Source organism: Poecilia reticulata, linkage group LG2 (genome assembly GCF_000633615.1).
Source record: "Poecilia reticulata strain Guanapo linkage group LG2, Guppy_female_1.0+MT, whole genome shotgun sequence".
Lineage (NCBI taxonomy): Eukaryota > Metazoa > Chordata > Actinopteri > Cyprinodontiformes > Poeciliidae > Poecilia > Poecilia reticulata.
Window position 1 is genome coordinate 18,430,908 of NC_024332.1, and position 27,147 is coordinate 18,458,054.

The following is a 27,147-nucleotide window of genomic DNA, read 5'->3' on the forward strand; positions in this document are numbered from 1 at the left end:
GTGAAGCAAGTTCTCCCTTGTTTTTACTCTTATCTGAAAACTTCCTGATTACGTTAAGCATTTTAAGGCATTGTGGGTAAGTAAATACACACCATCTATGCATTTACTTAAACAGAATGTAGGCTTTACGTGCTGCTATGTTTCCGCCATAGTTTTGAGAGCATCTCATGTGCCTCGCGGATCAAAATTAGGTTGTGCATCAAAGGCAAATAAACACGAGGAGCAAAAACTCCCTGCTCAAATTCCCTCAGAGAAGGTTCCCATGTGTATCAGAAAACTTGGTTAAATATAGATTGTTTTTCTCTCCAGTCAGTCATGGAACATTTCATTCATGAAAAATTAAGTTCAGATGAAAAAATAATTTTCAAAAACTCTTTGAAAATGAGTTGAATTCACTTTTTTTTTTCTATAATTGTCATTACCAAAGATAATTCTGGAGACACAGTGTTTTCATTGACTGCTGCTTTGTCTTCCACCCCTCATATTGCCAGTAATTTGCTCATTTTGAGTTTGTAATTGCTGTGTGTACATGATCTAAATCTTTCAGTCAAATCTCCTTCAGCTGCTCAATAAATCTATTGACAAGTCTTAATGAATTACACTGTCAACTTATTTAAAAACCACTTGGTTATTTATGCGCATGGTGGTGCTTACTGTGAGGTTTAACGTCATTTTAATGAAACGCACAAGGCTAACTCTAACTTTATTGCCCCGCTGAGACCAGGAAATTACCAGATTAAAGTCTAAGGTTTAAATTCTCCAAAGGCTGAAAACTCAAGACCCAGTCACTGTCTTCATGCAAAAAACTGACGAGATTCATCCCAGTCGTTTTGTTTTTATTGTCCCACGGTTCGCTTTCCAGGAGCGCTAATGGGATTAATGCAAATGCTGTTAACGCTGAGACCACTTTGCTTTAAATCTCGGTCCCAGCAGAGGTGCAACACAAGTGTCTAACCTTAAAAGGCGGATAATTATTGCGTATTAGTGTTGTCGGATACAAAAATATTCACACGGCAGTTTGTGTAATCTCTATATTTGTGCCCAACAGGTCTGCATCACATCACACTGCGCCTCATGCATTTTTATTAAAACGTTGGGTTGTTCTCTCCTGGGAGCCTGAAGGTAAAATCTGATCAAAGGGAATAATTCAGGTTTATAGCTGAGGGAGGAGAAGGGAGAGAGTCACTGGAGCAGAGGGTGCAAGAGAAGGTAAATCTCAAGCCACATTTTTAGTCAGTTGTGGTTTGTGTTACCCAAAAAAAGGAGATAAGAAATTTAAAGGAGAATTTCTGGATTGTTTTCTTGCTTCATAGTTGGTTAACTTAAATTTTTGCATCAGTCTGTTGAGAATAGGTAGCACTTAACTAAATCTATTCACCCGTTAGGTTTATAAAATTACGTTATTTTCAGCAGTTGTGATCCTTCTTATTGATCTCTTTAGCTACAAGTAAGGAATTCGTACTGATTATGCATTCTTCCAAAATGGCTGACCTGGTTCATCTCCCATGTTACCTCATTAACAGAAAAAATTGGTTGCTTGTAGGAAATCTGACGGATGTATGTAAATGCGCGTTATTGCCTTGCCTTCATTTCACCATGAGGTTACGTCTTCGTAAGGACGCTTTCTTTGCTTTTCCTTTCTCCAAATTTTCCCCAGATTGTTCCGCTAATGTGGTTAGATTAGGTGCAACTGGGTCACTGCTTCTCATATTGCCTTTGTCATTGAACTTTTTCTGGTTTTATTTTTCACCAGCGATCAGCACAAAGATTCTGTTTTTCTTTTTAATTTTTGCTTCTGACAAAGAAATGGAGAGACGTTTTGTTTGCAAGTAAGCAAGTAAATCAGCAGTTTGTTGAAACTATGCAGTTGCGCTTTTCTACTTTTGTCCTACAAGATGCACCACATTACTGCTTAAAATAAATTTTAAAAAGACACAAAAAACCTTTTGTTCACCATGTCTGCAAGATAGAAAAAGGTTGTGTACAGAGAATTAGGCTATTTCATTTCCTGAGAACATGCTGCTCTGTAGAAGTGTCACATTATGTATTTAGAGTGCAGGGAGTTGTGCAGCTGGAACAAACACTGTGATACTGAGGAAGGAGCCAAACCTAATATTAACGGTAGAGAAAGCATCCCAAGTTTTTAACTTGTATTTAGGCCTATAAACAAGAACAAAAACTGGGAATTATTGAGGTCTCTGAGCTCTAAGGCTTTTTATCAACTTTTAATATAATCAGAGTAGTGGAAAATTGAATCAAATTTGCATGCAGCGTCATTCTATTTGTAAATTAAGATGTTAATCAAAACAGAATCTTGCATAATTTGAATCCAATCATACTGGAGAGTAAAGTGTTGTGCATTGCTGGAAGGAATTATTAAAAATTGGGACACTATACACTTATGTAGTTCTGTACTAATGAGTGAAATAAGAGATTAAAGCTGCAGTATGTAACTTTTTGGAAAATATTTTTTTCATATTTTTTAAAATCTTGGTAAGTTCTGACAGTAGAATATGAGAGATAGTCTGAACAAAATCAAGCTCCCCTGACTTCTCCCTATGGTCCTACTGCCACTTGCAATAATACATTGCTCTTGTTCAGAAAAAAACAATCAGAACCAGGGGGAGGGTTATAGTGCTGTCAATCAAGCTCACGGATGCGCTGCTCACACCCTTCTCCTGAACAGCGCTCAGTAGTCTTTCAGGCTGAAGATACTGGGGTGCTGCAGATGGGCTAATGGCAGAGAAGTGATAAAGTTATTGCATAACTGCTAATTTTTTAACTTGTACCTGCAAAAAAAAAAAAAAAAAAAGACAGGTAAACAAAATAAGATGCAGGATGACGGGCAAACCTAAAAGGCAAGAATTAGGCAGAGCCCAAAATAAAACAAGGATAAACATCACAGCAGCTTTTTAGATGAAGCTACATTTGCTAAAAGGATTAAAAAACGATGCAGTTGGCCACATTTCTTCTTGGTAAGTAAGTATCTCTGCTTGATTTTTTTATTTTTAACATAACTATGCTATAATGACTACAGTATTACTGGTGATGGAGCAAATCTAGTTTTACTCTGTAGGTTTTTCTGTTGTTTTTTTTGCCATCATTGGTAGATGACATTTACTAACCTAGTAAGCATCAGCCTACTATTAGTTTCTAAAACATATTCCAAAATGTTATACAATTGAAATCCATGCTATTTGAAATGTTTTTATCCATATTCTGTGATTATATATTTATAGTCTGTACTAATGCATCATAGTTGTTCTAATTGGTATATTTAAGTGTATTTACAGTAAAACGGAAATACATGGTTTAAATAGAGCTGCACTATATCAGATTGCACTGTTCATCACAATATTAGTGCTGAAAAAGGCCAAGAACTGCCTGATTTAAATATTTGGCTTAATATCTTATTTCAAGTGTTGTGAATTCACCCTCTGCATGCTAAGAATATACTTGTATTTCAAATCAAACTATTAGGGAGGATGTAATTGTGCATTCACACTGTGTCTGCTGATACATTTTTGACCAGATGGATAGACCTTAGCTGCCTTTGGGCGTAGTAGTATATGTATATATTTTGTGTCTTGGATCCTAAAGCTACTGAAGAAATTGGTAATGTTGGGAAAAATAGTCATTTGAAATTTGGGTTATTTTTTAATCAATATCATAATTTGCAATATTAAGTAAAAGTTTTCCAGTTGAGTTTTTTTCAGATATACTGCAGCCCAAGTTTTGGAGGTTCTGAAAAATAATATATAAAAAAAAACTTAAGGCAAACACTAGTGGGGCGCAACCCTGTGGGTACAACTTTGAATCTTATAAAAGGCTTCATAAAAATTTTGAGCATAGACACCCAGAGGGAATGATCTGATTTAAATGTAATTTGGACTGCATGAAGACCGGTGATGGGCATGTAAATGATTTGACTAGCAAGAAGCTGAGCCGCCTCTAAACTGCACCAGAGCACATAAGCGACGGCATCAGGAGTTGAGTGATCCACTACAGGCTGCAGTAATGTCGGTTTCTGTCCGACACGAGGGACACGCTCTTCACACCACAGGTGACACGTTATGCGTCGGTGACATTTGTATCGCCGTTCTTTGACATCTTTATGCCCTGCTCTTGAACTGGTCTCATTCAAACCCACAAAGCGCCTCCTGTCAAACTCTGTTTCTAACGCACGAGTGAAGCATCCTCATTCACTGCCTTGACAGACTGTCAGAAGCTCCAGGAACTACCTGCAACACACATCACAACCGATGATGCACACACTTATTGTTGTCTCAGTTCTAGACGAGAAAGCTCCTTGCAAATCAAACCATTTGCATACTAATCCCTGGTCTGCATGTGCTCAATTATATCCAAATCACACCAATCTTTCTGGGTAGTAAACTGGGTGATTTACTGGTTCCATTAGCAGTGAGTGGTTTAGTGGCTGCCATAGGTGTATAAATTGACCTTTTAGATCCATTTTAAACATTATCTGACTTTTTCTTTTGTTACATACCAAAACATTCATTGGTCACAAAAGCAGCCCCAAGGGGGACCGCATTTCCATTTTGAGAAATCATTGTTTCTTGAATTAGAATGCGTTATTTTGCATCAATAATCTACCATCATTATCCAGAAACCCTTTATGTTTAACTCGCTCCAGAAAGGTCAGCGTTTTCGTTTAATCGGATGATGACGTATCTGGCAGGCGATGCAGGTAATTGAAAAATGGGAAGTGATCGTTCTGTTGGTGATAGATTAATCAGTTGCCGGTACTGTCTGGCTCATTCTTTTCCCCTTTCCTCTGCACCTTGTGCTCTATAGCTCCCATTTGCCTTTGTGTGGCTGAGATTTTGTTCTTCAGAAAGGAGCCATCTAGAATTGAAGGGTGAAGGGATAAATCTGAAATTCATGAGGGAACAACTGTGCAGCTGAAAAATGAACCGTCTATTTTTTCCCCCCATTGAGACCGACTGAAGAATCTGAATTTCTCCTCTTGGGAGACAGACTGAAGTGATGACAGGAAATGAAAGTGGAATTGCTCTCATTGAAAGTATGGAAACATGGAAATGACACTTTTTTCTTTTTTTTTTGTTTTAAGCTTTTTAGGACATTTTTCTTTAAGTCGGTGTGTATTTGAGACAAAATCCAATCAGGGGCCAAGACTCCTGACCTAAAGAGAACTTTATGTAATTATTCTCTCATTTAGAGCTGAGGAACCATCACTATTTGTTGTTGGTAAATCAGCACAACTCTGAGATGAGTTACTAATGATAACTATTACATACATGATATTAACAGAACTTAAGAATCATGATTCCTGGTTACTGAAACTCTTATGTAAATAAAAGTTGCATTGTATGAAGTGAACTTTAGAAGTGTTCAAATTGCTGCTAGTTAATTTGATTTCCTCATCATACTCACTGACAGGCTTTAATGAATCCTGACATGTTGGATTCATTTGAAGTTTTTCCCCCTCTGAGTTTCCACTCTTTGTGGATGTTTTCATCTCAGTCGCTAAAAATATACCAAGTGTGGACATTGAGGGCAGGGGAAGCCCAAATATATTATTGACTTGCAGGATTTGCATCTACGGCATTTGAAATATGACATCCTATCAGATATTACATCCACTCCTTTGCAGTTGCGATGTACCAAATTGTCAGACAATTTTACAAATCTCTAAGCTTCATGTTTTCCCTGCGTAACTGTGAGCATGTAGGGGAATTTAAGCCAAAGGATCACAGTTCTGGGCTGAGTTGTGTTGATAGAGGAATTTTTTGTTTCTGTATTTCACAATTTCTAATCCTACTGAAGGACAGAGCTTCTTTCTGAAATACTCATTTTTTATATATATATATATATATATATATAATATAATTTCATTGGGTTTGGTCTGGATTTGCTGTAAAAACTTTGAAAAATGCCTGACTTTTCCAGGAAGCTAGTTTTTTTTCCCCCTCTTTGAATAGCTGAATCTGAAGAAGCCTCCTCTGTGACCAGGCTCGGCTCAGTTTTTGTGGTCTGACTCTTCCCACTCTTGTCCTATTTCCATCTAACTGCGAGAAATGCTTTTGATGTCGTCCTGTTGTGGTTTGAGCTTTTTATTTATTTTTTATTAATATGATGGCATTCATGTGCACAGCACCTATTTTTGTCCTCTGAGACTGAAGAAACAACCATATCATGGGGAGGCAGATGTACTCTTCTTACACCACACCCTCTGTTTCAGGAGCTTTTGAAGAAAAAAAAAAAGTGCTGCTAATGTGTAAATGTTACAGACAGAAAACCTTTTGAGGTGTACGCTCCGGTTCTATGGTTTTTTTCCTCACAAAGTGCGAGGAAATATAGCAGCAGGCAGCAAACATGAGGATAACATCTTCATCCCTAAGTGCATGTGAAAGATATCCAACTCTGCCTCGGTCTGGTTTTGTTGTCGGAGATGAATCATCTTGTGAGGACGAGCATTAGAGCTTTTTAAATCACAAAAAGCCATGTCCGGGGTGGCTCTTACATCAAATTTGGCTTCCTCCTGTTTCAGCGCGTTCGGTTCGCTCTAAATGTTTCCGACAGCGATTGCCAATGGGGAGTAAAGCAGTCCGCCTCCTTCCTGTGAGAGGCAGCTACTGCAAACACTGTAGCGTGGATAGGGGGGTGGTGGAAATAATCTCTCATTGGTTGAAATTTGGCAGCCTTTGACCTAAATGCCAAACACAGAAAATTCTGCCAACATTTTTTTTTTCCACTTTAAACATTCCCTCTTTTTTATGATCCTCTTTTATTTTCTCTCTTCCTCTTCTTTTGTGAAGTGTTGAAAGAGCCTCTGAACGCTCCCCCGTCAGCGAGGGGAGCTGTGAAGTGTTGTTGAACCCCAGCTCAGCAGTCTGTTGCTCATCTTTCTCTCTTAACATCGCTTTGTAGAGGAACAGGGGGTCATGAGGAGTTTGAGCTGTAAATCCTCCCTTTATTTATTTATTTATTTTAACCCACTTCATCCAAATTTGTTGGTTAGCATCCGGTGAGCAAGACGTTTTTCTTTACCGCCTTTTTTGTCAACCAGTAATTACACGGCCCTTAAAAGGAAGCAAATTAAGTCATATAAAATGGATGTTATTTTTAACATAACCAGATCGGTTTTTCACTGCTCTTGGGTTGCCGTAGATGGATTTCTGACTGCCTTAATGGGAGTGGATCAGGAAGTGAGAAGGAGCTCTCTCATGTGGTTGATTGCTGAGTGTTCATAATTTAGAGTAGCAGATAGCAAGCAAGGTTGTCAAAGATGTAGAAATTGATATCACAGCTAAAGAAAGGTAACTTTCTGACATCATCATGGTGAGAAATCACGCTAAGAAACAAAATATTAAGCCACTAAAAAATGGCAGAATGGTAGAAAGCATTGAAAGTTTTATGTGTATTTTATTCATGTCTCAACAGGCAAAAAAGTAGATTTTCAGTGCTTCATATTGAAAACTGGAGTGAAACAGGATGTGTTAGTAGGATCCAAGAGTTTGCCACATGCAAATAGCATGGTTTACCCCAGAAGATCTGCTCAGCCCAGTGGTAGAGGCGCTAGGGCAGTCCACCGTGTTTGTGTGTTAAAAAATGTAAAACGTTACAAAAATTTGGAGGTGGACACGCAGGCGTCATAATTTCAAAATAATAGCATGAGAGGTTAACAGGCAGGTGCAGGGAAGGCGCAATTGGTGCCTCTATAAACCTAGCTTAATCCGTCTTTACTGTCACTGTTACTAGTATTAAAAACCTTATTTTAAACAAACAAATGACTTAGTCTGGTGGAGAGACAAGTAAAGCCTGGTGTGCCGCCAGGCTTATAATACATTGATATAGTATTCACTGAAAATGATAAACCCCATAGAAAAATAAACCATCAGTACACAATATGTACACTGTAAATATACTAAAATAGTAGGCGCTAAAATGTGAGACTGTGCAATAAAATCAAAAATATATTGTGATAGACACATGAGGTATTATCAATAGATAATGCATCCAACAGAATATTCAATAATTTCACTGAACTCTGATCCAGAAATGCACAGGATTCTGGGGAATGTAGGCAGATGACAGACTTTAGCTGCTCAACCTCTCACAGCCAGCCAGCTAAGCTAGGTTGGTGGCATCAGCTAACTCACTCACTCTTCGGTTACCTAGCAACAATCTGTTGCTACTGTAACTTATGCAGTAGCGGTTTAGTGTTTCATGCCAAATAGCTGCTTAAAAATAAGAACAAGGTGAAGTGAAAGGAAAAAAATTAAAACCGTTTTTTGAGAGAAAATGTCCTGTTAGTCTTGTTTGCTGCCTTCTTCTCACAAGTTTGGTGTTGATTTAGGTTAAATCTTTTGATCAAACCTGATTACACTATCAAAAAGTATTCATTATCAGGACTTCTACATCTGTAAATGCAGCAGAAAGGGGCTAACTACAAATGCAGGAAATGCTTTTGAAATTTCTCATTAAAAAGAATTCCTTGCACTTTGGAGTAGTGCAGTACTTTTGCTAGTATATAACAGAATCAAAGTTTAAAAAAAAATTGTGGTTGCAGGTGTTAAACGACTGTGCGAATACTAGGCACTGTAACAATGAAGTGGTTCTCAGATTTCATGAATGCATCTAAAGGAGGAATAGACACTGTAAAACTGACAGAAAGTTGTAATCCAGTCTAACCCAGCTACTGCTGGCTGAGGCACAGAGACCCAAGTACATTCACACACCTCCTGTCTCCTGGAAGAGCTGACGTCACCATCCCTCATCTTGTGATAAATCCGTCCTTCTGATCCACTTTCCTCCCCGATTCTAAAGATTCCCAGCTGTTGCTTTTGTCCCCTCCTTAAACGTCAACCTAACCAGCTTAACCTCAATTCTTCCGCTGCCTTTGTTGCTGCAGTAAAAAAACAACAACAAAAAAAGTCACACATCTTGAAAACTAGAGCTGTTTAACTTGTATCGAACTTGGCACACACTCCTCAGTGTTACACAACTCTCCTCCTCCTCTCAGCCATCCCTGTCCCGGCCTGCGAGGCGAGAGCCAGTTTGACAGCTTTTAGTGACGGCAAGCAGAGGCACATTTTCTGTGCAAACTGTTGCACATGAGCGGCTGTAGGGCAGCCATTAGGCATTCTCCTGCAGTGACACAACCTACTGGTCGGGACCATAGCAGCAGGAATGTTCCCAGTCATCTCTGACTCTGCGCTTGTGGCCTAAGTGAAACTGAGATAAATGTCTGCGGTTGAGCAAAGAGGGCACCATTTTCCACTGCCGCTATTAGCATGGATTAATAAGTAATCTACGCAGAAGATATAAATCGTTCCTCCACTAATGGAATCTTTCTATAACGTCTAATTTAAGCAACTCTTAGCGTGAGTCATCTTTCTTCAGAGTAGCTTTTACCCGTTTTTTTTTTTTTCACTGAAGAGTAAAATGTAAATAATTAAGCAAACATTCTTCTTGCATCTGTGCTGCAGGCTAATATGCATTTTTCCCCCTGTCTAGACTGTGTAAAACTATCTATTGTTCACATACGCTAAATAAGAATGGGGTAATCTCACCCACATGATTCTCTATGCACTCAAATCAATGTTGTTTTCCATTTTAACCACTGCAGGGGTTTCCGTTTGAATCAGTTAATGACTGATCATTTCAACATGGTGGAAAAAACTCGATGGATATCTATTATTCCCTTTTATGTGGAAGACTATTTTTAACTCTTGTGCAAAGGTTGTTCGCAGCTACGTCCTGACGTCTCAATTGCTAATCATAATCTTGCTCGAGATTAGGTTTTCATTTATTGCTCTGATCACACATTTATTAATTTTACAGTTTATCTTCAGTGGCAGAACATTGACAAAGTGGCTGTTTGTTGTACCGAGTATTCACCAATTTGTTGCAAGTAATTAAATCAATGTGGAGACAGTTAACTTTCATTGTTCTTGCATTTATTCTCACACCTCGAAGGTGAGCTAAATATAAACCGGGTCGATCAGGTTGTTTTCATACCGCGAGGTTGTATTTATTATGTGAGGTTATCCCAGAGCAGACGTTACTCACACACGCACAGATTCAAGACTACAGCTCCTGAACAGGAAGGTGGTCTAGTTGACCCATGTCAAATGACCTTACTCAAAGCCTGGTGAAATAGAGCGTGTAATCGCTCACTGCACTGTCTAAAAAAAAATAAAAAAAACGAAACCCCCAACAGGCAAGGTGTGTTTGTGTATTTGTGCGCAAGCGAAAGCACATAAATTGATTTATTTGGTGTGCTTGTGCTGCTTTCTGCCAAAATAAACCTTTTGTAGAAGCTTCGATGTCTGTAGAGCTGCAGTTTCTGCCGTTAAACTTCATGCTTTCAGCTAACGGTGTTACCTGGTATCTTCTGACATGACTGGGCTTCTCTGTTGGATGTATATGAAATGCTGCCATAATTTCCATTTAAGGAATTAAAGGCTTTAATGCCAGTTCATGCTCAAAATATTACCATGAACATTTATCTTGGTTATGTAGTATACTGGAAACCTTTCCTGGGTTTATCCGGACTAATACCCAGCGTGAGCAGGGATAAGCACTTTAGCAATTCTACTCGGGGATGAGTGTGGATCATTTTTTAATGACTTCTTACTTGTGACAGCAGCGTTGAGCTTCGCAAACACAGCTCACAGCGATAAAGTATTCACACCCTTTAAACCCTTCCTCATTTAGTCACGTTACAGCCACCAGCCTTGGTAGTAGATCAACGTCAGACTGAAAAGATTGTGATGAGTCGATTATTGAAATAATTACCAACTGATTTTGTAATTAACTTGAGTATAGCAGACTGAAAAAAGACATAATTAAGCCTAAACTGTACAAAAAATGTACATTTTGCTTTTAAGATGACAAACCTTTTTTGTTTGTAAATATGTTCTACCAAAAACAACTCAAGTGGCTAACTTTTAGCTTCACCTGGTTCAAAATCTGTTTTTTTTAAAACTCCTACTTAACAGGATAGCACCTTTTGCTATCCAGTTATTTATCAGTTAATCCAAAACATAGAGATTAGCTTGAAACTGTATTAAGTAAGCTGAGAGCGCTGAGCTATTGTCATGTTGATGTGGAAGTATTGTTTTTACTGCAAATAAAGCATGGAAGAAATGCATTTTAGGCAATGTGTTTTTCTTTCTTTATTTTTTTAAAACAATTTATTTGTTTGGATCTTTTAATATATTTGTAGTTTTGTATAATAAAGGCTTAAGTGGTTAAACAAAAAAATCTGCAGATTTTGCCAATTTTTTTATCCAACCAATCGTAAGAATGATCGATTACTAAAATAATCATTAGTTGCCAATCTAAAGAGTGTGGCCACAGGATGATGCTGCCACCACCATGTTTCATGCAGACCAACTCTATATTGAGATTAAATTACATTCAGATGGACTTATAGGGTGAAGTCTGAAGATGGACTTTTTAGGGTTTTTTTTTTTTTCATTTGTAAAATTCTTTTGACAACCATGAATCTACTTCCTCCCATATTGGAAATATGCACTACTTTGTGTTCATTTAGTTAATAAAATCCCAATATATACTAGGAAGAAAACTCCCTTCTGTGTTTGAATGAGGGATGCCTCATTGATAAAGCTGAAAAAAGTTCCCTAAATTCCAAATATTTAATTTGTCCGTTCAGACTACTGTACAATATAAACATGGCAAATCCTTTGGAGGAGCTGCCATTTAAATACAGTCATTTATAGCTGATTAAATATCAACTCGGTCTAAAGCCCGTTATCAGCTTTTGTTTTTCTGTCATGAGAAAAAGTCGGATGGTGTTCAAATGTACAAATCGCTCGGCATCTTACATTTGTCGTTGATTTGTGACTCCTCCTCCTTCTCCCCAGGAGGACTCCATGAAAGATGACAGAGGAGGTGATTGTTGTAGCCAAGTGGGACTACATAGCCCAGCAGGACCAGGAACTTGACATCCGTAAAAACGAGCGCCTCTACCTCCTCGACGACTCGAAGACGTGGTGGCGCGTCCGCAACACCGCCAACCAGACGGGCTACGTGCCGTCGAACTACGTGGAGCGCAAGAACAGCCTGAAGAAAGGCTCTCTGGTGAAGAACATCAAAGACACCCTGGGTAAGAGGCTTCCAGCTCCCGGCTGCGGCGGAGAATAAAGTCCCCCGAGTGCACGAATTATCACTACTAACGTGTTGAGAGGCTTTTCATCAAAAGCAGTAAATCTGTGTCCCACATTGAATAAGATGAGATATTTCCGTGCTCTGTGAGTTAGTTTTTTTGTTTGGTTTTTTTTTAGTCTGGATTTTCTTAGAGTAAAACAATTTTCTCACTGTGTTTCTGTCTTGGCTGGAAGCTGTCACCAGGCTCTCCAGGGAGCCTGTTGAGTCGGCCATTGCTCTCAGCTGTCAGCACTCTGTCGCTCAGTGTCCCCAGCCATGACTTGAATATATTAGTCCCTCTGTGTGGGTATAGCTTTCAGCTAAAGGGGGTGAAAATAGTGTGTGTAGCGTACGTGAAAGGAAATCTCTACTTTTCTCCGATTAAGTAAGAGGAAAATAGAAGCCCTACTTCTACTGACTTGCAATGAAAGCAACGACAGATGACAGATTATTCAAAGAGACTTCTCGTTTATACAATAAATTTTCCTTGACTTTGTCATTCAGGCACAAAGAAGACACCAATTATTTGTATCAAAGGAAGAATTTTCCATCCCATTATTATGTCATGTCTAAAACCTTTGAATCTAAGGAGTATAATGAAACAACGAACAAACCCAATATTGTTGCCCAGAAAAAAGAAACACCTGAGGCTTTGGGAAATGGTGATTTATGGTGCTGTTGAAAGAAAAAACGGAACGCGCTGAACATTTTAGGTCAACATTCAGTAGGTCTGTATTATTTGCTTGAAAGCAGAGCTTACAGGTGTGCAGTGCATTAGTGGCCTGAAAAGCTGTCACTGAGCAGTGTTTTTTTATATATATTTATTCCCAATCCTACTGATTCAAAGTTGTATCCATCGATCATTCATCTGTTCATTCATCAATCTGTCCATCTATTTTTTTGTCCATAATCCATCAATCCCTTTGTCTTTCCACCGATAATCATCTGACAACCCATCCGTTTGTCCATCCGTGGCTCTTTGAATCTTCTACAACGGCCCTTTATATGATAAAGAAACGACTAATGTTTGTGTAAATAGATCTAACAATTGTAAGTTTGACTGGTTTTTCAGTTTTTTAATGGAATAAATTAATTGGATCATCAAGTTGGAAGCTGCTTTTCTTTCTCATCTTTTTCCACAAATGTTAACATCCCATTCTAGTATAAAATAAAAGTTAGGTTTTAATTTAAAAACACCTAAAACAGAAATAAAATTCTCTGTCTTTAAAATTGACAACAAAGTAGATATTTATCCAAAATTATTAGTTCTGTTGTTAAAGCGTCCGGTAACATCTGCAGCTCCAAATGAGTTTCATCAAATGGACTGAGGGCAAAAATGTCTCTCTGGGTTATGATGGTATAACGTCTGACATAAAAATATCCGCAGTAAAATCATGAACTTTTGCATACATGCTTTATGAATAATATGAGAAATTTCAATTTGGCAAGAATCCTGATTGGTGTGTTGTGATATTTTATGGGACAACGGGCCCTCTGGTTGCATGGTTTTGCATCCAACTGTTGACTTCTTTAGTCTCTAAAGTCGAACGAAAAGTTTGGTTTATTTTGACGTCTTGTGGGAGAAAGAATTCTCTGGCCTTTAGGTAGGTTGTGCCCCAATTCATTTTTACAAGTTTTTGAATATGGAAATGTAGGCATGAAATGGTTTGGGACAATGGCGCTCTTTAACACCCACTCAGATGTTTTCTCTCTGAAGTGAACAAATGCCACAGATGTCACCCCCAGCAAACATCCTCCACAAATTAAATGGCAGCACTTGGGTTTTTAAAATTTTTTTTTATCTTTGATGCTCAAGTCAAGGGAGCAAAATATAAAAACTTGCTCTTTTGATCTACTATTGGGTAGCAATTTGTTTTGACAGCTTCGCTATGGGATACCTGCTCTGCTATCAGAACGGTTGGGAACAGGAACCTGGGCAGGAAATGGAAATGTCTGGTGGAAAGCAGTTTAAATGTAAAACAAGCAATAAACTTGTGGTTTCTAAAGGCAGCTGTAGTCGGAGGTGACTGAGAGAGGTGGATCGAGGTCAGCTTTAATGTATTCACCTCTCCCAGCTCTGTGGATCCAGACCCTCGGGGGAAGGGGAGCTGCAGCTGCATGCCCGCCGCCCTGACACAGCCTTCTGCAGTCGGTCACCTTAACCAAAGGTCACAGGGCGCGGAGATGAAGCCCTCCTCCCTCTGTCCTCCGCTCCAGCGCCATTTTCATCAGCTCCTCTCTTGGCCACCTCTGCTTTTCTCTTATCAGTAGTTATCCTGCAGGACAAATCAGGCAACTAATGGTTGTATCGGAATGATGGATCACCCCCCCGTTCTCTGACTGAGTTATATATCGACTACAACATTATGGCCCCGTTCCATCCCAGTCTGGGCAGCATCCTTCCTGCCTGCAGCTCTTTCCTGTTAAAAGCCTCCGAAAATCCAATAGGCGAGAACACTTTCACGATGAGGCGATGAGCAATAGGTGAGGGTCAGGTGATAATGGAAACTACGCACACACTTCAGCGGACAAGTTGATTGGTTGAGAGTTTGATGACTTCCCCCCCCCCCCCCCCTCATTGTTTTAATCCTCTTCAGTGAGCCTTTTGATACCCTCTCTTTTCTGTTCTCTGCAGCTTCATGTATGCTGGTTTTTAGAGCAGTTGTATCATCAGCATCCATCTGAACTGACTCTTAACTATAAATGGCTGCCTGCTGCTCGGTGCCCCACTTTCTTCCCCTTGGAAATAAAAAAACATCGTTGTGTAAAGGAAATAAGCAAAGACCTTACTAGTTGCTGGAACTGGGTCAATACTCACCTGTAAAACTAAAGAGAACATTAAATTTCTGCCTATCTGAGTTTTTAAAGAGTACAGTTTTAGTTAAAGGTCAAACCACTATATGGGGTTTCCCCCAGGAAGCTCTAAGCCTGGTGGTTGGGGCGCTAGGTCAGTCATTCATTCAGCGGTCTGTCATGTTTTTGAGTTAATAAATGTTTAGAGTTGACAGGAAATTCGAAAATATCACTTGATAATTATGTGTTATTGGAAGATTAATGCTTGAATACTGACTATAAAATCTTGAAAATTGCAAACATTTACAAACACTAAAATAAATAAGTAATGCTTAGCCTGGTGGGGGCCCAAGTAAAGCCTGGTGGCCCGCCAGGCTTGTAATACACAGAAGGTAAGCCTGACTATGTGATTATGTATGTGTTGTTGTGTTTGTACAACAAACACAACAAAGTAAGACCTTTTCAAAGCTTTTTTCACCCGTATTGTGGAAATAACCCAATATGATTCAACCAACAAAAAAAAAAACAAGCAAACTGTAAAAAGATGCCATTAACGGGTTACGTTTAAGTGTGCACACCCTTAGTGATGACATCTAATCAAAACTTGGTGAGACATGATGGGTTGAGTCATTTTTGGTCATTAGCATCCAACATTTTAACTTGATAGATTTGACATTTTTTGTCCAAAGTTCAAGTTTGAGAGAATATATTAAACCAAAACATGGCCTCGCTTGGGTTTTCCAACACTCCTTGTAGTTTTTCCCTCTTTTATTTTCTGTTTTACTCGGCAAGCCTTTTGACGGCCTCACCGACTTTACACACAATGGGGCATTAAGACCTCATGGCCCTTCAATTAAAAGCAGAGCCGCACTGTTGGAGGGGCTATTTAAAAGACCACATATCTCACCTGTGATTCACTCTCACAAAGCTCTTAAACCTTATCACCCGCTGTTTTAGAACTAACACTTTATTACAGGGTCCTGTTGGCTTTTTTGATTGTGGACACATGTGTTTGGTGGGTGGTGCAATTTTGCAAGGACCCGCTTAATACAGTTACTTCCCCGCTGCCTTTCAGTGGAAGCAGAAGAGTGAAGCAATATGCTGCAACTTTGAGCCTTTCATCAGCTCACTTCCCCCAAGAGTTGAAGCCCTCTGGGTTTAAAAAATCGCATCTCCTTTCACAAGATGAAGAGGTAGATGAAGGCTCGGAGAGGATGTCACGCCGCCGCTCTAACAGGCAGGCCGGTGCCTTGAAGTGGAAATGAGTGTAGGGGAGAGGTGTGTGTGTGGAGATACAGGTGTTTTTTTGCTAGGCTCAGAGGGAGACGTGAAGCATCCCTCAATCGCATTACCCTGGTCGTTTCATTTAGTTTTTCTTTCCTTGACCTTCTCAAGTTGTCCCAGATGTCAGGCTTTCTCCTCACTCATAAATATCAGATTTGTGGGCTACACAGCGCCGTACGCAAACACGCACTGCTTTCTATTCCTACCTCATCCTCCTCCTTTGCATTTTTGTCAGCTGTGGCCTCTGATGTGTTTGGTCTCCAGCGTGTGTGAGGAACAGCTGCCAAGAGACCCCCTGTCTTTCTCCACTACACTCCTCTCTCTCCCTTTCTCTCTCTGCCAACAAGTTTCATGCTACTCTACGTGAACCCTGCAATTTTCAAACAAAGTAAATGCTCTGTTCGGCAGTGACATTTCTGCGGCAGAGTCTGGGAGAGGAGCTGTCAAAATTTCTCTCTCTTCAGTCATTAGCAGCAAACACCAGCTTCCACTGACACCAGCTTCAGCCGTCAAGTAAATGGTTTAAATGCCGACAGCCGCGCTGTGTGTAATTACTGTTTTAACATCCATGTGAGGAAGAAGAGGAGACCTCCTCAGTTTATGTTCAGTCAAGTTTTTAAAAAAAAGGGATGTTTGAGTCCCACTGAAGTGTTCAAACATGTTTAAAGACTCGTCTTTGAAAGAACATGAATGGCGGAGTCGGAGGCAGGTAAGACAGGGTCTGACTTTGATCCTGGATGTGCCTGTCATTATTAAGCCCATGGTGCCTGCTCCACTTTTCATTCCCTCTGTGCTCCATCTATTTTCAACCTTTGGGTTTATATGGAGGTGTATGTGGTGTGTAGATGATGTCAGCTGAATGCTAAGCAGAGAAAAGCCCTAGTTTTGTTCTGTAGGAGTTGGGGGTGGGGAGGCGCCGTGTGTTGCCCAGAGCAGGACATCTTGCCGCAAAAGCCTCAGCAGTTTCTCTGTTTTCTTCTAATTGATCATCAAACAAAAGTTCTTACAAGAACAAAGTCTTCCTCATATTGAATGTGAAGGATCTCCTGATCAGGAGTTTCTTTTGACCCAGAAATCTTTGCAGATATTTTAATATTGGGCAATACTGATTTCCAGTCAATTTGCTTGTCCTTGCTGGATCACAAGGGAGCTGGTGCCAATCTCCAGATTATTAGGGTAAAGTTGGGGTACACCCTGGACAGGTTGCCAGTACATCGCAGGGCATCACAGGACAAACAACCAATTAACCAGCATTCATGTTTCTGAACTGTGGGAGGAAGCTGGAGTACCCAGAGAGAACCCACACATGAACGGGGACAACATGCAAACTACAGCATTAAAAGTAACTGAAATGGCATTAACACATACACTCAGCTTTATTGTGCTTTACAATAAAAACTACATTTGATCAGTTTTTGAAGATATAGTTGACTTGACGCATACAAGTACAGTCTTCAATTCACCTGCATCTTCATTTCATAATATTCTTTCCTGCGGATTAGTTTGCTAATCAAGCCCCAAGGTTCAATACAACTCCACTCAGTTAAATCTTTTTCTCCCATTCGTTTGGATTCCCTCCGGTAGAACTAGGCCAATCAGGGAACAGAAGGAGAAGTTCTGAACGATGATGTTGATTTTCTGCCTGCGTTTTTAGCAGCAGCTCATCGAAACATTTTCACAACAAAAATGTCCACAAATGTCCTGCTTGTCGTCTTGAATGCAGGGCAGTCAGTTCTCAACTCATTGCTTCTTTCCAGAAAAAGGAAAGCTTAAACAAACAAAATCCATCAAATTCTAAGATATTTCTAAAGGAGCAAAGATGACCGATACAATCATGTCCAGTGTTTCCAAACTATTCAGCTGAAGGTGTTGTCTTTTCCCGTGCACAGGTTTGGGGAAGGGTAAGAGGAAGACAAGTGCGCGCGATGCCTCCCCTACGCCGAGCTCAGACACAGAGTACCCTTCCAATGGCAGCGGGGGTGGAGGTGTGGTCAGCGCCGCGGAGAGGATCTATGACCTCAACATCCCTGCTGTGGTCAAGTTTGCGTACACAGCAGAGAGAGAAGATGAGCTAACTCTGCTCAAAGGCTCCAGGGTGGTCGTCATGGAGAAGTGCAGCGACGGCTGGTGGCGTGGCAGTCAGGCCGGCCGCGTCGGCTGGTTCCCCTCCAATTACGTCCAGGAGGAGCTCATGGGAGTGGATGACGGAGACGGGGATTCCCCGCGGGCTTACCTCAGCGGGACTCTGCTGGCCAACGGCCGCGCCGGCGGCCGAGGCGTCGTCCTCCACCTGGTCCAAACGCTCTACCCCTTCAGCTCGACGACCGAGGAGGAGCTGAACTTTGAAAAGGGAGAAATCATGGAGGTGATAGAGAAGCCGGAGAACGACCCAGAGTGGTGGAGGTGTAAGAACTCTCGTGGCATCGTGGGCCTGGTGCCTAAGAACTATGTGGTGGTAATGGACGAGCGACCCGGCCCGCCCTCCACCACGTCGGGCTCCCCTCAGAGCCGCTATGTGGGACCGGCGCGCTCGGGGAGGTTCGCCGGCAGGGACTGGTACTACGGCAACATCACCAGACACGAGGCCGAGTGCATACTCAACGAGCGGGGAGAGGAGGGCGACTTCCTCATACGAGACAGCGAGTCATCGGTGAGTCATCTTGGTGAAGTCATGGCACCACGTAGGAGACGCTGACGAGGTTTTTATCCAAAGTTAATAAAATTAGAAATCTTAATTAAATCCTCGTGGCAAATTTGCACACGTTATAAAATGAAAGAAGCATATTAATCACTTTAAAGAGTAGATGGTCAAGGATCGCATGAAAATGCGACCGAGGTGCAGGAATTTAATCTACATCTGCTTCCAGCAGTGTTTTCACACACCTGTTTGAGGTTGTTGACATGTTGCTATGGCTGCAGATGAATCGGTAAGGTTTGTACCGTTTGCGTACAATTTTCCAGTTAAACAAGCTAAGTGGAATTAAATAATCCATTGTTGCACATGGCTACATCCGACTAATTTGGACTATTTCTGCATTTTTTGCAGAATTATATGGTGCAGAATTTTATATTTTATGTTGAAATATACTTAGTACTCAGTAATTTCATAATTCTACATAGCAGTTTAATGTATGCATACATAAGGATTATTTTCTCCTTAACTTTTCTCTTTTATTTTTTTCTAATTCAGTCATTAGATTTGCAGGGTGACTGACTAGTAAACATCCTGAATTCAGAGGAAACTATTTTAATCTCAGTAGATGAACATAAGAGATCTAAAATGAGATCAGGGGGGTTTGTGGTGCAGAGTTAGAGCAAGCGTCTCGTACAGAGGCTGTAATCCTCATTGCTGCCATCCTGGGTTCAATTCCTGAACCTGACACCTTTGCTGCATCTCTTCTTCCTCTTTTTGCTCTTTTTTCCCTTTTGCTGTCTGATTAGTGTCAATTAATCCCTTTAATGTTGAAAAAAAAATTTTAAAAAATAAAATCCGCTCAATATTTATGGCTGCAATAGAATGAAACGTTGTAAAAGTTGTAAAACTGCTATTTTAAACCTTTAAATTATAGCAGAAATTTCTTTCTTTTTTGTTATTATGAACACAATGCTGCCCCCTGCTGGCCGATCTTAATTTGCTCAATGTAATCTGTTCCTCTTTGTCTCCCCGTTTGGTTTTTTGTTTTTTAGCCCAGTGATTTCTCCGTGTCCCTGAAGGCGGTGGAGAAAAACAAGCACTTTAAAGTGCAGCTGTCAGACGGGGTGTACTGCATCGGCCAGCGCCGGTTCCACTCCATGGACGAACTAGTGGAGCATTACAAGAAGGCCCCCATCTACACAAGCGATCACGGAGAGAAGCTGTACCTGGTGAAGGCGCTGCTGTGATCTACACATCTACACTGGATCTCTCTCATACAAACACACACACACACACACACACACACGATCCCCGACTGTCTTAACCCAAGCCTTAGCTCTGGACCCCTCCCGCTGTGGCGTCTGTACCACATCTAGATCCTCAGATCTCCTGGATTTTTTTTCCAAGCAAAAACCAGACGAACTTTTTTTTTTTTTTTTTCCTAGCTCGTTTTTTTGCAGACGACCCTCAGACAGCCATCACTGAGCCACACGGCGAACACAGCGTGTACCGAGCCTCTATTACCTTGGATGTGCTAACATGCAGTGACCACATTTTGCTGCTAACAGAACGCCCGAGGCCTTGTCGGGGGGTTGAGCGCTCCCTCTGATGTCATACGTAACGTCTACTTACTAGCACGCACATTGTAAGTTCCACCGTTGCTCTTAACTCACCCAGGACAGAACCGACGTTCTTACCGGTTCAGAGATGGACTCGGACCTCAGTGGGACCTAACTCTGTCACGTCTAATCGCAGCCCACGTTTCATTTTAGTCCATCGCGACCCACTTGTTAGTGAACTCACGTTGTTGTTGTTATTTTTTTTTAAAGCCTATTTAAATTTGTTCAAGTTTTGTAGTTACTTTTTCACAAAGTGACCAGAATCACTTTTGCCTTTTTTTTTTTTCTTCAAATTTTCACCATTCCTCCACCCACTTGTTTTTGTTTTTTTTTTTTTAACGCCACTTTTTTCTGTTTCTGCCGAACAGTCAATTGCTAGTGATACTTTAAATGTGGACAACAACACTCACTGTAGTATTTCTACCAGGCGGTGCAATAGAGGAGACCTCAGAGTTCCTGTAGAGTTTGAATGTTGATCCATGTAACCAAACGTGCCACCCTGTACCCGTTTACTACTGGCTCCAGGTCTGCACTGCACTCTCAGATTAACCCACGGCTCAGTGCTCATGCTTTATATTGTGTCGAGTTGAACGTGTTATTACCGTTCTGTTCTCCAGTACGTGTCTGTAGCTACATGAGGAAGAACAACAATAAAATCTTTTTTTGTTTGTTTGTTTGTTTTGGGAAGGCTTCCTGAGTAACTACACTGTTTCTGTAATGGCGATGCTGTTTGGGGGGGAAAAAAGAAGGAAAGAAAGAAAGTACCTCTTCTGATGGTATCTTTGTGATTACAAATAACTTTGCAGGAAATGTATATTGATGACTAATCAGTAATTAAATGAAACCCCTATTTGAACAGAAGTCTATTTAGGGATGGGTATTTTAGAGCTCTATCTTTATAAATCAAAGGAATTTCATATATTAGCACCTCCAAAAACAGTTTTTTTTTTTTTTAATTCCTTCCCAAAAGGTTAACCCCTGGTTAGCGGCTACTTCAGCTCTGTTAGGCCTGAATATTTAAAACTAGTTAAGACATATTAAAGTCGCAGACACCTGATTGTAAAATTAGTGTCGATTTGCTGTATTTAGACATTCTGGATGCTTCTCATTTATTGGCACCGCTGCTTAAGATGTGTAAAAAGGAAAATAAATCATCTTTCAAAGGTGAGGGTTTATTTTTACCTCACTTACTATCCCACTAGGTGTGACTGATGGAGATGAACTCTTGCCCCTCATGTCTTTGTGTTTGTCATGGTTCGTTTTTTTTTTATCACTTCTCTCAGTCTCTCTATGGTCACATTTTGGTGAGTGGCTTTTTGGTTATTTGTTGCATCCTTTTTATGACTTATCTGATCAACACACATCTACTTTAATGAAGTGACATGTTTTCTTGTCTTTCCTATTTTGAAGTAAGAGAAATAGTCATTATCCCCACTGGAAACATGAAATCTTCACTTGGTTATTAAAAGCTTATCGACACTGAGATCAAGACAGGAAAACCTTGACTACACTTTAAAATTTCTATTTATTTCATAAGAAATGTTGAAGCTGTTTTTTTTTTTTTTTGGCACAGGTGATGTTCAGCAAAAAATGTGTTTTACTGAGGGATTTTTTTTATTATTATTACTATTATTTATCCGCAGAATAAGAAGTTCAAATGCTTTCTTGTCTTTCTCATTTGGAAGAGTGGCTAAAAAAAAAATTAGGCCTCTGTATCATAATTTGACCAATGGAAAATGTTTCTGGATGCACAGATAAGGGGAAAAAAAAAAAAAACATTAAAAAGTTCTAATCGTTTTTTAGTAGATTTTGCTGTGATAAGATTAATATTCTGTTCTACACATCTTTAACAGAGGGCCCAATAACTGTATTTTACAGGCATAGCAGATTAAAACCCTGGTTTAGCTTGTATTCAGTTGAAATAAATCCTCCTTCGTTGTAAAGACACCAAATACGCCACCATCTGACTTGCATCCAGAAATCTACCGACGCCAAACGTCCCCTCCCCCCGATTCTGTGCATTTGTTTACCAATGGAAGTGTTGATCACGGGGTCCTCAGCTTTTATATGATGTATCTGAATGTTATTGAGCACTGTTATTTAATTCCTGTCTCCACTGTATGTAAATATATTCAAATAAGAAGAGGTGCATATATGAATCATTAAGATCCAACCTACGGTACTGTATCACCGACGACGTGATGAGAATTCAGATACTTTTGTTCAATAAAAAATTTTTGACAGACACTCATGACTGTTCCATGCAGCGTCGGCGGTTCTGGGTTTAAATCCAGTGAAGTTTGAGTTTAAGGGTTTTTCTTTTTTTTTTTTTTTTTTTCTAATAAATTGAATCTTTGTAGAGCTTGAAACTTCCCATATGGACCGTCAATAAAGGAGTTTTTAGCAGCTATTTTCTGATTGGTCTCTTGGTTACATTTTTTATCCTTTCCCTCTTGTCTGGTTATTGATGACCCACTATCCTCCTTTGGTACCAAAGAACATCTTAATTTAACTTTAATGGGTTTATTGTGTCTTCCTGCTCTTACTGAGGTCATAAGGCACTTGGGTTTCACAGCTGGATTAAACTCATCATGCAAAGTCTGATACTACTTATGCTTTATTTTGTGCAAATCAAAAGAAAATACATATGCATACGTGCATACATTTAAACATGCAAAAACAATGTTTTGCGGCAATCATTCATTTTAGCTTCTGTACTTGTTTGAAAAAGAGTGAGAAGTTTGCACTCTTCTGAGATTTACCTTTTTTTTTTTATCTTTTATGAATCAAAAAATTACAACACATTTACTTTAGTTCTGAGGTTCAAGGGAAGCAAAAGAAAATGTATAAATAAGAGATGTGTTTCTTCCAACAAAATAAACTATAACCGAAAATCTGTCAAATAAAAACTAACACTACCATCATTTTTTGATGCAAGTTTAAATTGATAAATGCTTAAAAATCCACTGAGAACATCAGTTTTTAGCCGTTGTGTTATTTTTGCCTTTTTAAAAATATATGTTAAATGTCTTTATTAAGAGCAAACTTGGCGAATAAAGTTGATTCTGACTGACTTTAAAAACACGCCATGCTTTCTGTGTGTTGGCTTTTATTAGCTTTTGAGTAAAAACACCTGACATAAAATGAAACGCAGAAAGAGAAGCGTCATGGAGTCCAAGCATTACAACACTGCAGTTTATGTGTTATATTGCCTGAAAGATCAAGCTGAGTTCTTTCATGTTTTGGTGTGAACACTGAAAGCTCATTTGCTGTAGCTGTTTATAGAGAGCGCCGATCTGAGGTGTTGCCCGTCTCTGAGGACGGAGGATTCTTGTCAGACGGGTTCTGATCAGGTGGAACCAGAGAGCTGCTGGTGAAGGAAAGTAAAGTTTCATCCCGACATTTCATATTTTTGTGAATGGCTTCATTTGGGATGAGGTGTTCCTGTGATCCTAGTCTGATTATAGACATGCTCTAGAGTGAAGTTACAGCGAAGAACTGATTATGATTAAATTATGCAAAAATCATTCAGATCTTTGAATAATTTGTTGCACTACTTGTAATTCTCCACATGGGGGCAGTATTGACCTTCATCTGCCAACTATTTAGATTTAACGGGGGAAACTAGTTAAAAATAACTCATATTGAATTATTCATTATTCTCACTTATTTCTTTGTTTTATTTTCAGCTGATTGTATCCAGAGCTCATTTTTTTTGTGGTTTCTAAAAATAATAGTAAAATAAAACGGTTGTTGATGAGAGGAAAAGCTGTAACCTATTAGCAGAGCAAACATTTTGAAATCAATTTTAAAGTAAAACTTGAGTACAAAACACACTTTTAGAGACGCATGAGCTGAGATCTGAACTGGGTTTCCCAAAAAAACAAAAGCAGGGCAAAGTTAAAACATGCCTTCTCAGCATGCTGTGATATAAAAATAAACACGTTTATAGTAACAAGTATTCACTATAAATATTCTATGGTCCCAATTTAGAGCCATCAGAGCACAGTTTTCTTCTGAATAGTTAAAAAGGATCTAGCATGTACTCCAGTCCTTAAATGCAGCATTTCCTCTTCCACGATAATAATAGTAAAAAGTTAGTCAATAAACATCCTGTAATTTCAGTAATAAAAACTCATAATTAGCACTGCTACACAGCTTACTTCCACAGGAAGTGAGCACAGCGGTGGTTTAAAACTCCCAGGAGCCATTGTGGCATTGTTTATGAAGTGTTTATTGATTTTTAAAGGAAAGGCTAACAGAGTGAATGTGATGTCTTTTGTAGATGTGTTCTGTTTTGTTTTTTTCTTTTTGTATTTATGATGTCTGCTGCAAAACAATTTCTCTTTGGAATATCAATAAAAACTGACCTGACTTGAACTAAACCAACCTTGAGGGGCTGCAACAAAAACTACAATTTTCAAAAGATTTTTTTTCAAGCTGTCGTCATATTTGCAGGGCGAGCTTGTAAACATTAGATGAAAAATTAATGACTTGAAATTTTGTTTTCTCATCTCAGAAATACATGTCCATAATTAATTAATTAGGCACGTTTTTACTCCCATACTCAATGTTCAGTCAGGTTAAAACACTGCAAAAACAAAATCTTACTCAAGTATTTTTTGTGTAGGTTTTAGTTAAAATATATTTGTATATTTGAATTAAAACAAAACTAACCTAGAAATAACTTTTCAGTCAGATATGTGAGCTTGTTTTAAATATGTAATTCCTTAATAATGATTAAAAAAAATAGTACTAGTTCCACTGGTAGATTAAGTCATAAATGTTTCTGAAACTAGTACTTTTTGATGTACTAGTTTCTTATATGTTTTTTAAACATATAAGAGTTTTAAAAAAACTCTTATATGTTGCTGAAAGGTTTCTTGTAAGTTAGTGTCTAATTTCAAGGGAACGAAAATATTTGCTCTAGAAACTAAACCAAAAATACTTGGTCAAATTTTGTGGACATTTTTTCAGTGTAAAGCTATCAGTCTAGTTTCTCAAGCAGTTCAATCCAACATTATTACCTGGTAGATTTAGGTTTAAACTTTTAATTTGACCAACATTTTTCTCTTGATTGGACAAAGTGTTGACATTTTTGGTGTGGCCTCGCCAGAGTCCTGACTTGAATCTATATGAGGAAGGAGCTAAAGTTTAGGGTGATGGTGAGGAGGCCTTCCAACCTCAAAGACTTTGAGCTCATCACCAAAGGTAAACTGTCAAGTAAAAACGAACAGTGGAAACCAGTGGGAAGCAAGTAAAAGAAGGATTTAATTCATAATTCCAATAAATAAAGATAATCACTGAAAATTGGTTTAAATGAGCTGTTGCGGTTTGTTTCTTCACTCTCATTGCTGTTTTGTCCAGCATTGATATAAATGACTCCAGTTCCCGATGTCTTCAGCACACTAGAAGGAGTTTTCTCTTACCTGTGGAGCCACCTGGTGGACATACGCTAAACCAATTTGGGCCAAATTACAGGCGATCCATTTTCCTTTATTACAGAGACAAGTTTGAAAATGTTTGATTCCAGTCACAGCACCATCCATCAACCCCCTGCCCCCCCCCCACCTCACCTGGCTCCAGCGCGGCTCCAGCGTGGCGGTTGTTAGGTAGGTAATGTTTAAACTTGCATGAGACACAGTCTGGTGCGCTGAGTGTAGCTTCGAACAAGAGCAGCAGGGCTGGAGGCCACTGCCGGGCAGCAGCTGGGAAAGCTGCTTCACGTACTTTCAAAAAGGAGCTTAGTAAAAGAAAGAAAACAATCGACCCAACACTGGCTGCTGCCAGGAGTCAAGTTTAATAAAAAGCTGCGTAAGATGATGCCTGTCAGAGAGAATTGGGCTTTTGAAGCGTGGCAAGTAATAGTTATGTGTTGCTGGGTTTTTGTTCCATTTTTAATTTTCCTTTACAGTCAAGAAAACCACCAACCACTTTCAGCGCAAGTTTAGCTTTGAGTCCAGATGACATTTTGTTTGGAAGATCTAAAGGGAGAAACAACAAATAAAAAGTCATCTATTCCTGCCGCTCCTGGCATTTTGAAAAGGCAGGCGGATGCTATTCTTTCTATGTAAATTGTGTTTTAATCAGTATGATACTTATGTCTAGCTGTGCAGAAAATTGCCTGTTGGGGAGAGAAAAAAATTAAACTGACTGAGGAAAAGGCGGGACTATTTGTCTCTAGTTCACATGAAAACCTACAAATAAAGGCAAACGCAGCAGCTTGATAGACCAACACAGGACGCGGTGGAAGAGTCGATACGTTGTAGGAGGATTCTCAGGTGTTTGTCTCCACCGGCTTCATGCATCTGTTGCAGGATTTCCCCGCTTATTCTGGTTTTGGAAAACACTTCAAGCTTGGTTGGATTAGACAGAAAGTGTTTGTTAATGTCAAATTTTTAGTTAGGCTTAGGTCTGGCCTTGATTGGGCGAGTCGACTCTAGATGCTCCACTGTTGCCCTGGCTTCAGGGTCATTGCCCACATTATGTGGCGCAACTACACATTATTCAGGTGGATGCGAAAACATAGATCGGCGCGCACCCCCCACCCCCCACCCCCCTCCGAGGTAAGGAACGTCAGGGTGAAGGAGCGACGCAGCCCCCTCTCCCCCCGAGGCTAGGGTACGTGAAGGGTAAAACTCGCTACTAATTAAC

General features: G+C 39.7%; 1 protein-coding gene across 1 annotated transcript in view; it reads left to right on the forward strand.

The window, feature by feature from the left end:
• Positions 1 to 22,740, forward strand: part of nck2a (NCK adaptor protein 2a) — a 34,837-nt gene extending 12,097 nt beyond the window's left edge. The window contains exons 2-4 of the mRNA XM_008434751.1: positions 11,880 to 12,121; positions 18,129 to 18,889; positions 19,927 to 22,740. Of these exons, the coding sequence (XP_008432973.1) occupies positions 11,896 to 12,121; positions 18,129 to 18,889; positions 19,927 to 20,121 (1,182 nt within the window). The 5' untranslated portion in view covers positions 11,880 to 11,895 and the 3' untranslated portion in view covers positions 20,122 to 22,740. The remainder of the gene's footprint in view (positions 1 to 11,879; positions 12,122 to 18,128; positions 18,890 to 19,926) is intronic.
• Positions 22,741 to 27,147: the final 4,407 nt, after the last annotated feature.